At 39.9% G+C, this 11,442-nt stretch overlaps 2 protein-coding genes across 2 annotated transcripts; one reads left to right on the forward strand and one right to left on the reverse strand.

Moving 5' to 3' along the window:
- Positions 1 to 502: 502 nt before the first annotated feature.
- On the reverse strand, positions 503 to 5,672 carry LOC120696846 (protein-tyrosine-phosphatase PTP1-like; the record flags this gene model as incomplete). Its single annotated transcript, XM_039979861.1, has 9 exons — positions 503 to 803; positions 937 to 1,006; positions 1,516 to 1,657; positions 1,735 to 1,877; positions 2,422 to 2,547; positions 3,795 to 3,932; positions 4,040 to 4,122; positions 4,239 to 4,332; positions 5,322 to 5,672. Coding segments are annotated over 8 exons (1,146 nt in total), but the record flags the coding sequence as incomplete, so codon positions are not given.
- Positions 5,673 to 8,727: 3,055 nt separating this feature from the next.
- LOC120696850 (myb-related protein 308-like) lies at positions 8,728 to 9,903 on the forward strand. The gene is made up of 2 exons (XM_039979864.1): positions 8,728 to 9,066; positions 9,170 to 9,903. Exons 1-2 carry the CDS (start codon positions 8,804 to 8,806, stop codon positions 9,495 to 9,497), a joined length of 591 nt encoding a protein of 196 aa, XP_039835798.1. The 5' UTR covers positions 8,728 to 8,803; the 3' UTR covers positions 9,498 to 9,903.
- The last annotated feature ends 1,539 nt before the right edge of the window (positions 9,904 to 11,442 follow it).

The following is an 11,442-nucleotide window of genomic DNA, read 5'->3' on the forward strand; positions in this document are numbered from 1 at the left end:
ACGGCATAAGTCAAATCTTAATCTCCTCTCGCTCTTCGGCTGGCTATGGCTGGTGCTGATTTCTGTTCGGCTGGCTATGACTAGTGCTGATTTGTTGTAAGAAAAAAATACTACTGGTTGACCATGACTGATGGCTGATTTGATGTGAGAGAAAAATACTATCCTAGCTAGTTGCAGCCAAATAGTGTCTGAAGATCACGACAGTAAAACGTCTGTGCATAGCATTAAAACGTGTAGTCCAATCAGCTTGTGACGTAACCGCTCAATTCACTTGAATTCGAGGTAACTAAGGGCGTGTTTGGGACCGCGTTCGCTACGCTTATCCGCGAAAAACGCCGGATAATCCCGCCAAACGCCTCGCGTTGCTCGCGCTTATCTCGACCGCCTGCAAAGAAAAAACGCCGGATTTGAACTGCGTGGACAAAAATCGCAGAAGCGGGCGGGGAGCCGCGTTGCGCTTATCGCGCTCGCGCTTATCATACTCGCGGTCCCAAACAGGCCCTAAGGGCAACAACACAACTTAGTTCAACAAGGTACAACCAATTGAGTTACAAATCTGAGGTAGACCGCTGAGTTGAGGAAAGTGAAACATTTATTCAAACTGCAATGAAATTACAGGCACGGAGCAGCTGAAACATGTAAATCTAATCTAATATCCTCATTTGAATTGTGGTCTTCTTGCAATGGCTCCATTCGCAAGAAGCAATGCAGGGCACTCAACAAAATGGCGTGTGCACAGGACTGGCATAGTAATCAGAGGTCCAAGGATGAAACACAGATTGCGCTTCTGTGCTTGGTTCTTCCTATAGGGAAAGAAGAAAGAACATAAAGTGGGGCTTGCCAGCAAAAGGTTACCCATGCATGTAATGTCTAAACAAAATACATGATAATTATTTCTGCAGTGATGTTGCCATAAGCATAGTCATGCGACCCCACCTCAATGGCCTGAGTTTAGCAGATCTTTCAGCTCATCAACAATCACCTGATAGCAGAATTTGTATTGTTGCTGTAAAGTAGAACAGACATGCTATTAGAATATGTAATTCGTAGGCATAAAAATACATTGATGCAGTGAGCCTGTAGGATTAAGGCCATGAATAAACAAAAGTTAATATCTGAATGTTGTTGAAGTTACTAAAGAATTATCAAGGGACATACATAACTTTACCAATTTTATAACTAATTTCGCAACAGTAATTACTTATATCACAATCTCCTATCCAGCAAACTGGATGTGTACGATGGGAGTAATACAAGTTAAAACTATAACATATTCATAACTTACCTTTCACTTGTACTGTAACAAAAATAAACTTTCTGAAATACTATAATGTGAGAAAAATACTTGGTAGCAACACCCATTTTCATGAGCTCAAACAATTGCTGGAGTAGTGTTTTATCCCAAGAAAGTTGAGGTGCGTTAGAGATGGACCATTTCAGCTCAACTCAGTCTGAACTGTACAAGAGCCACCAACAAACAGGTCATACAAGTAAAGGGAAAAGAGCAGAGCCCACCTCAGTTTGGACCATTCCAGGTCGTTGGGATCTAAAATTCTTTACTGTTTCAACAATATCATAAGACCTTTTGTCACCAATGAGGATTCTCTCAATTGTAGTATGGATGGTGATGTAAGTACCAGTTCTTCCAATACCTGCGCTGCAGAAAGATATAGTAACAGTGTTAAAAGAATATAAAAGGCACGCAGGTTGGCATGGCATCAAGGTGAAACAAACCTGCAGTGTACAACTATTGGATGTTCTGTTGGAATGTGATGTAGTCGCTTCCAGATTTGTCGTACAGCATCAGTATTGGTTGGCACTCCATGGTCGGGCCAATCAGGATATTCTATATGGAGTACAGAATGAACCTTGCCTGACTATATTTGAAATTAGCGATCAGAATAGCTTTCATCATGAAATGTCGATAGATGTACACAGGGAAAATAAGCAATACAGTTTTAATTATGAATTATTTGATCACCATGGAAAAAATACAGTAAGTACAAACAAAAAAAGAGGTGATGGTGGATGGCCACATCTGTTTTATCACATGAGACCTAAATGTGATCTTAATTTCTCAACATTTTAATCATTTAAAATAGTGGCTGAACAATGTTATGGCAAAATCATCAATAATTGAGATCTTTACCCTCAGTTCACAATGAATAAGAAAGGATGCCTAACCATCTAGGAGATCCAATACAACAGAACTTAACATTATCACCGCCTCCCCAAGAAAGAACATGCATTAAAGTTTCTGAAGAAATGTTGTCTATTGTTGACATGACTAACAGATTGACAAACCTATAGAAGCAGAACTAACATCCATGCAAGAATGTTCATAAATAAGAGAAGGCATTGGTGAGAAAATCAGGAGGAACAATGAACCAATGAGTACATGAATGTCTTTCAAGTTTTTACCTCCATGTTTAGCACCTGCACTTTGCGCAGCCATAATTGATGGTTATCTGTTCTTGTCTTCACAATCTGCACATCATATTTTCCATATGCCCCTCGCCCATTGCGCAATGGGAGATACTTATCACACTGTCATTATGTAAACATAATTTAATTAACAGGAATTTATAAGAGGAAATATTTATTTCCAATTTATATACATATACATAGCACAGTGAAAACCAGCAGATCTTCCTACAATTGAAAGTACACCATCATTACCCAAAAAAATCCAAATACATTCACAAAGCCAAACACAAGAAGGTTGCATCAAACAAGACTAACATTGAAGATAAGCAAACACATAACCCACATAAAGAGCACAGGGAAGCTTAAAAAAAAACTCATTAGTTTTAATCATTTTCCTCACCAGAAAAATAATACTTAGTCGCCTGTACCACCAACCAACTTAATGGGTCTAAATACTGTCTACTCACAAGCAAAGCCAATGTTGTCCATTTCTCCTTCCAAGGACTTATGACATCCTCTTTGACTAGTGCATTGAAATTAATAAGAGGACCATTATGCCAATTAGTTCACTACTTGCTGGTATTAAATGCATTTAAGAAAATCTGCATCATCCGAGAAATTAAGCTTCTTCTCAAAATTCTTAGTATTTAATTTATTTTTAACAAAGATTTCCACGATATGTCTAAAAGTACACAAGGAGCTCGTTACATCACAATTTAAGCTCAGAGAAAACACGGTATCGAAAGAAAAAAGAACAACACAACTCAGGAGATTAAACTGAAAGGAAAGAAAAAACAAAACAAATATGTCATATTCTCACAAATAAATTCTAAATTGCATAGCTTTTTTTTCTCAAACGCGCAGGAGAAAAAATTGCATAGTTTTTATTGAATTGTTTGCTACCTTTCTAATCTTTTGAGCATAGTTTATGACCAATGTTCTTATGGCGTTAAGGCGAGTTGTGGCGAGTCACCACCGCCTAGCCGCCTAGGCGGGCTAAGGCGACGCCTAGGCGGGCCAAAATAGGGGAGCGCCTTGTCGCCTAGGCGACGCCATAAGAACATTGTTTATGACTATATCTCATATGGCATACATGCCATGGTCTGATAATATTATTAGTTGAGGTAATGGATATTGTTAATTGCAGCACTTATTTTTGGAATGAAATTTCTGTGCTTATACTAGATTTAAAGTTCAGAACAAGCCTTCTACCACACTTGAATTTGGCTATTTATATCAATCCACCTCCCTGTTCATAATTACATTGAGTATAGGAGGTTATAAAAAGATACCAGCAAAATAGATTTTATTTGTTCATCAGCTCAATTAAATGGAATTTTCTGAGGTCGTATAATGCAAGCACAAACCTTAAAACTATCAAATTGAGTGACCATGACAATTGCAGGACACTGATATTGATAGACCATTTCCCAAAAATCCTCAAATGTCTTCACCAAGGGACCTTGAGTAGAAATAAATGTTGCAACTCTGTTGTCCTCAGTAGCCTGCAGGTTTCATACATGACTTAGATTTTTTGAAACATCCCAAACAAGATTCAGAAAGGCAATAGAAAGGAGTTGCATTAAAAAAACCCCAAATACATGAACTCTACCGTTATGAAGCTTGCATTGATGTAATCATTGTTTGAAGTCTGACTGGTTGTCGATGATTTCAGCTGTACCCTGGTATCATCAACTAGAGACAAGGAAGGAGTCAAATTCAGATTCCTAATGCTTTAAATAAAAAAGGATCTTGCTAAGTGAACACCAATAATAATCATCACAATTACAAGCATAAGTAGAGAACCTCACATGGTAAGACATCAATATAGCGATTCTTTTGCCTATTAACAGGATAATGAGCCACACTAATCCTTTTAGTCAGTCTCATGTCCTGAAAAATTGACTATTGAACATGAAATACATCGAAAGTATTACTTTCATAATGAGTAGAACAAGCATAGAATGGGACATTGTATAAACTTTTTAACATGATGGCTGCTTAATAAGAGTACAAAATTCATTAGGTGGAAATGAATTGCAATTATGTAGGATAGTTTCTCAAGTTATTAAAAGGAGGACACTATAGTCTCCAACTCTCCATCAGTTAAACTGCCATTGATCTTCGTGGAATTTTATAAAAAAACAAAATCAAGCTCTCTTAATTGGAAAATGAAGAGAGAAACCTGTACAGGAGATCATTAGTGTTGTTACGGTGAATTGGATATATTACAAAGTTAACAATGCCCATTTCAATTTTAAATCCAAACTACAAGATTAACAAAGAAAGTTTATGGAATGAAATAAATAATCATTCCAGCAAAACAAAAGAAAGGAAGATAGAACAACAGAATCTCTCTATAGGAATTTACTTATACAATGATATGAATAAATCTATTCATAGTACGTGACTAAGAGGAAGATATGATGTCCTTAAACAAGCCATCTTGATAAAACCATAACCATAACATTCTATCTCAAGCCTGGTATTAATGATATTCTATCACCTACAGACAAACATTCTCCATGAATGAATGTACATTTAAGCTACTTTTTCCTAAAGTATTTTTTTGTATAGTTTAGTTACAGCATTATATTTATTCTAATTCCCATATATGGCATACCAACATCATCACATCAGACCACCAACGCTTCCCTTCAAAGCAATCAAACACCAACGCTTTGCTTCAAAGCAATGCATCACTAAGAAAACAAATGCCTACATCACGCAGGTAGAACCAAGGAGAATTGAACAAATAATCATACATACCACAAATCAATCCTACTAGTCCTACGCTGGATAATTGGGGAGCCACAAGTACCCATATGTTGCAGAGATTTCAGAACAATCACGCAGGTAGAACCAACCAGAATAGAACAAATAATCATCCATACCTTGAGGCTTCCGAATTCTTCTGACAAGTCACTCAGCCTCTTCCTCTTCTCCTCGAGGTGCGCGAGTGCATCGCTGCAGTGCCCGACCTGCTCAGGCGTCAGCTCCAGTCGCGGCGGCGGATCGGCATCGACGTCGAAGGGGTCGAACGCGGCCCCGGGCTGCGGCGGCGGCGATCGGCGGGAGAGGCTGGCGGCGGCCCTCACCTTGGCTCGGAGGCCGCCGCCGCCGCCGCCGCCGTTGCTGGCGCGGGAAACCAGCGCGTTCCCCGTGGCGGCGCTTTGGGAGGAAGGCGGAGGACGCGCGAAGGTTCGTCGGAGATTGTCCTGTGGCGTGGGGGCGGGGGGCACGTATCAATAAGCAGAAATTCGGAGGGGTGGCTAGCAAAATATGACCGGCCCCCGATAAAAGGATAAACATCTTGTGGCACCCGATTGATGGGCCTACTTGGGCCTTATTCCCACGTGCTTGGGCCAAGTGGGCTATCCGACTTGTCAAGGTAATCAAAGGAAAACCATGGGTGTTATAATTTGATGACCATTCACAAGTCACAACTGATCTTTGATCATATAGATTATTATTCATAATATTGTAAAAAATATATAGAAAAGGAAGTTTTCCCGACTTGTTTGCTTGGAAAAAATAAATATGCTTTCAATTTTATGCCACATAACTCATACATATTATTATTAGACTAAAACTGTTGGTCAAACCCTCTATATATATATATAATATAACTAATAAAAGTAGTAGGTTGGAAAGGCTAGACCCAAACGTCTGCATGTCGACACTCGCGCATCACCTGCATGCATGCATGACTACCACTGGAGTTGACACCACCTCTCGGATTTAGTCATACAAGTGCATCATCCATGCATGCGTACGCAACATTAATTTGGAACTGCAATCTATCTATCAAGTGATGATGGGGAAATGTGAACAAAAAGATGCCGAGTTAAGACAAAATTGCATCGAGCATAGTATAATCCAGTGGCGAACGAGAATAGTATCCCTAGCTAAACATTGAGTCAATCCATTTAGAATTGTTCCTGGGTATGCAGACGTAATAACAGGGAAAATAAGACGAAGAACACGTAACATATTTGAATGCTGGTGTATATGCAGGACACAATATATATGGATAATAATCCCTACACCGTACGTGATGGCTGTGTATAGAAGCATCGTCTTACAGTAGATATTATCCCGCGACCAGTTTAACTAGCTAGTATATGACGCATGCAAACAGTTGATTTATTTCTTCTCTTGGGGGTTGTAATGTGAACCCGGAGATCCTGCTATGGTCGAATTATGTTTTTAAATGTACGAATTTAGAACAATATATTTAGTTCATTTTAAGCTAATTAGTTTGTCCTGAACGTCATATATTTAAAAAAATAGACAGGTAAAAAATAATATCGAATGATTTTCAGATACTACTACACCTTATTTTTGTTATGGCATATTCGATATTACAAACAACATCTATAAATTGAAAATATTTTGTAGCACCTGCAAGTACAGAAAATATCTTGGTTTATTTTCTTTTAGTTCTGAGCTCCATGGAGAAGGCACGCTCCCTCCTTGTGATCTATCTCCAAAATGATTCTCTTGGCACACAGCTTCTTGTTTCAACTCTCAGACTGGCTTCTTCTGCTTGAAAAATTCAAAGCCTTCGTCCGATCCAAGATAACATTTGTAAAAAATATGCTAATTTGGAAATCAAGATAACATTTGTAAAAATAGGACGAACTACCACATTTATCAAAAAATTTGACACATAGAAGGAATAAGAGAAAAGTACGATTTACATCCTCCAACTATCGCAAAAGTCCGATTTTCAACCTTCAACTACAAAACCGAGTAACAAAGGTCATCCAATTGTCAAAACTGGGCAAATTGGCCCTTAGGGTGGTTTTTAAGGTGGTTTCATATTTTCTAAAAAATTAATTCATTTTAATTAAATAAAAAAATGAAACCAATACCAATTTTTTTCTAAAAATATAACCTATCTTTTATTGCTCTATTTGAATCTTAGTTATTCAAAAATAATACTCCCTCCGTCCCAGTATATTAGCATTCCAAGCATTCAAATTGAAAAAATAGCAGAGTTGTGAAATGACGCATGTGCCCTTGAAATGAGATGATGCGGTACACAAGAGCAAATAAAATATTGCATTCTCCGAACAGATAGTACAGCAGCACAGCGGAGTCGTCCGACAGGGGAGGGGAGGCGTGCTGCAGCGGTGCAGTCTGCAGGGAGTCCGAGTGGGGAAATTTTTTCATCCGCACGTGGCTTTGCCTGGGTGAGGGTGCGGGGGAATCAAAGTGTGGGACCCAACAGCTGCAGAAATGCTTACATTATGAGAAAAAATTTGAATGCTCTAAATGCTAATACTATGGGACGGAGGGAGTAGACATAACTGCAAGCCACTAAATATTATGAATATAAAAAATGGATTTGAATAACTGACAAGTATCATGCCAGTAAATAGGTTACATTTTTAGGAAACTTTTGATACCCATTTCGAATTTTTTTGATTTAAAATGAACTACTTATGATTTTTTAAATTTAAATTTGAATATTTTTAATTTAACAAAATGGAAACCACCTTCCAAACCACCTAAGGGGCCAAATTTGTCCGGTTTCAATAGTTGAATGACGACCTCTATTATCCGGTTTCGTAGTTGAAGGTTAAAAATCGGATTTCTGTGACAGTTCGAAAGTGTAAAATAACCCGATCCGCACGCATTTTCAGTATAATAGATTTATGTATATAATAATTTTTTGTTTTATATATGCAATAAGTACTTTCTGATACAAGTATCCATGAGGACCTGTCATATATATGTTTCAACACACATATACACGCCAGGAAGATTTGAAAGTTGATAGTGTCCAAAGAGGTGTGCTACAGTGATTGGAAAGGTACCAAAAGGTATATCTTTCCTATTTTGGTAAGGTATCAGGTACTAGGAGGTACATTTCCTATTTTAGTATGGGTCCTAACTATTTTGATTGTACCTCTTGGTACCCCTTATATTTCAGCAACCGATTTCAGCGTAATGGACTATCTTTATTTGTTTCAACCATTATAAAATTTCTCATGTCCAAAACACCATGAGTGATGTTAGATCAACAACAACGGCTACCTACCGCGAAACAAACATCTAAGCCTAGAAAAAGAAAATTAAAAAGAAAAAGAAATGAACGTGGATGTATATATATAATACAGGAACCAGATCAGCAGAACTTCATAAATCATAAGCACACCTACCCATCAAATCCATCCCTAGGACTAGGCTAGGACTGTTCCATACCTACTCGGCCAAATGTCTCGGAGCGATCCGGGTCAGCGGGGGCCTCTCTCTCTCTCTCTCTCTGCACATATAAGCGTCTCTCTCTCTCCCCTCACAAGTCACAACACTAGCTCTCCACACCTATCACTCGGCACCGCGATCGATCGAGAATCAGCCATCAGGTATGGGGAGGTCGCCGTGCTGCGAGAAGGCGCACACGAACAAGGGCGCATGGACCAAGGAGGAGGACCAGCGGCTCGTCGCCTACATCAAGGCCCACGGCGAGGGCAGCTGGAGGTCGCTTCCCAATGCGGCGGGGCTGCAGCGCTGCGGGAAGAGCTGCAGGCTGCGGTGGATCAACTACCTGCGCCCTGACCTCAAGCGGGGCAACTTCACCGAGGAAGAAGACGACCTCATCATCAAGCTCCACCAGATCCTCGGAAACAAGTACGACGTTAACTGCGAGGATTAAAGTTGAGTTAGCTTCCTGTTTAGTTTTATCGGGTCGCTCTTAATTGATTCTTACGGTGTCAAACAATAATCCAAATAGGTGGTCTGTGATCGCCGGACGGCTGCCGGGTCGGACAGACAACGAGATCAAGAACTACTGGAACACGCACATCAAGCGAAAGCTCCTTGCGCGCGGCATCGACCCGAAGACGCACCGTCAGCTCCGGGCCGCTGCCTCATCACCTTTCAGCCGTCCCCTGGACCAACTGGCGGCGGCGGCGTGCTCCAGCTGCTCACCGGAGACCAGCGGCGCCTGCCACAGCAGCGACGATGATTGCGGCGGCATCGACCTCAACCTGTCCATAAGCCCGCCCAGAGGACCGCCGTCGTCGTCGCCGTCGTCACTGCCGACGACGGAAGAAGCATAAGCCCACAAGCAGCGCGACCGCGTAGTGGATGTGGATGCATGCATCCAGTGATGATATAAACTAAACCCTGAAAGGAAAGGAAGTACGACGAGAGCTATTCAAAGAGGAAGAGGATATGCATGCCTTAGCTTCTCGATCTTGTTCTCCATCCATGCAGGACGGGAGATTTTCTCAAGGCAAGGTTGACCACGACTCGTTTAGGCCTGATATGATGATGAAAATCCTTGCTTGGGGGCAGAACTCCATGATTTGATGATCGTGAAGTTGATCCGTTCACTGTTCCTTTGACTTCTGTAGTAAATTAGTAATATAATAGCATCTTTGCTGGTTCATCTCTGTTCTACTCCTTCACTAATAAGTGACAAAAATGTATGAAACTTTGATCTTTTCTACCTTTTGATGCAAACTGATGCCCCCCTGCTGTGTCCTTCTGGTGTAGTGCCATTTATCTGCAATAGCCTTATTACTTGCTGGCCTTTTCTTGTTTTCAGTTGATGATATATATATGATGCCACGCTAGCTCTTTTGTATCCGTTACTTGAATCCCAGACGCTCGCTTCTGCATGCAGCAGAATCTTGATCGGTGTTTGGGCCAAATCCCACGTAAAGTACACGTACTGTTGAATGGAGGCCATATCAGCTCTCTTACCTACCACACCATTCTGATCGAGGACAAGTAAGAGAAGGTTCTCTTCCAGATGATGAGCAAAACATACGTACTCATCATGCAGTTCATGATCGAATTGTTTTCGTAGGTAATATAATCGTGCTACTAATTAATTTGTCATTATTTAATATATTCAGACTACTATATATATTAAACGAAGTTTATGTAGAGCTCTACACAGCATAATATATTATGTCATATTTCTCAAATTGCACGACACACACACACACACACACACACACACACACACACGTTTCGCTTTATTTTCTGTTTAGTGACCTTGATGTTTACCCCGTTAAGTCTATATTTGAGGTATCACGATCGAGGGGATGTCACATATACCACCATAGACGTTGCCATTGGTTCAAGAAAGAACAAATAGAAATGCAACAATTTTTTTTATCATTTTCTAATATATTCCCTATCTCTCTTTGACTAATACCATGCATGAAACACGACTTAACACGACAAAGGCTGTTCTATATTTTGAGTGGTATGACAAATAATCTATTATCCAGCGTATAGCAAATGATGATGTAATGCACATGTAGTTAACCTTTTCCATAGTTTATCATTTATCATATCACATATGTGAGAATTGAATGTTTGCACGACAAATTATCTGCTTGAGCTTGGTCGTAATCTGTTAAAATATCGGTTCAACAGGTACACTCCTTTTTTCAGTTAGGTGTAGTTGTGATGCCATGACAAAGATCTGCCTGAGCTTTTCTTATGCACGTCCCTAATCAACCAACCCTAGCTAGGTAGGCAGGTAGCTACCCAGCTTCTAGAAGGCTCAGTGCCCGGCTTAGGGGGTGTTTAGAAACAGGGACTTCAAAAAAGTCCCAGGGACTTTTTAGTATTTAGAAGTATTAAATAAATATTAATTATAAAACTAACTGCAGAATCCTGGGGCTAAACTGAGAGACGAATCTAATGATGTATCTTAATCTATGATTAGCGAATGGTTACTGTAGCATCACTGTAGCAAATTATGAATTAATTAGGCTCATTAGATTCGTCTCGCGAAAAAGCACTCAGCTGTCAAAAAACATTTATAAACATATTTTGTTTAATAATATAAAATAGTAAGATTCCTTTTGATGTGATAGGGACTTTTGGAAAAAGTCCTGGAGCCAAACAGGCCCTTAGTGCACCCTCCATCACCTTTGACGTGACATGCAATGAGATTCTTCATCGCTTTATTATGCAGTTGAACGCACTGCCCATGCATGATCTCAAGTCAACAGAAAAGGGTAGGGCATGTGCATGCCTATC

Source organism: Panicum virgatum, chromosome 3K, assembly GCF_016808335.1.
Source record: "Panicum virgatum strain AP13 chromosome 3K, P.virgatum_v5, whole genome shotgun sequence".
In the NCBI taxonomy this organism is placed as follows: Eukaryota; Viridiplantae; Streptophyta; class Magnoliopsida; order Poales; family Poaceae; genus Panicum; species Panicum virgatum.

Bases quoted from the DNA above. Each gene is read 5' to 3' on its own strand.
- LOC120696850 (XM_039979864.1), top strand. From the start codon at position 8,804: ATGGGGAGGTCGCCGTGCTGCGAGAAGGCGCACACGAACAAGGGCGCA. The intron at 9,067-9,169 runs GTACGACGTTAA...TAATCCAAATAG, and splicing joins CACCAGATCCTCGGAAACAA to GTGGTCTGTGATCGCCGGAC.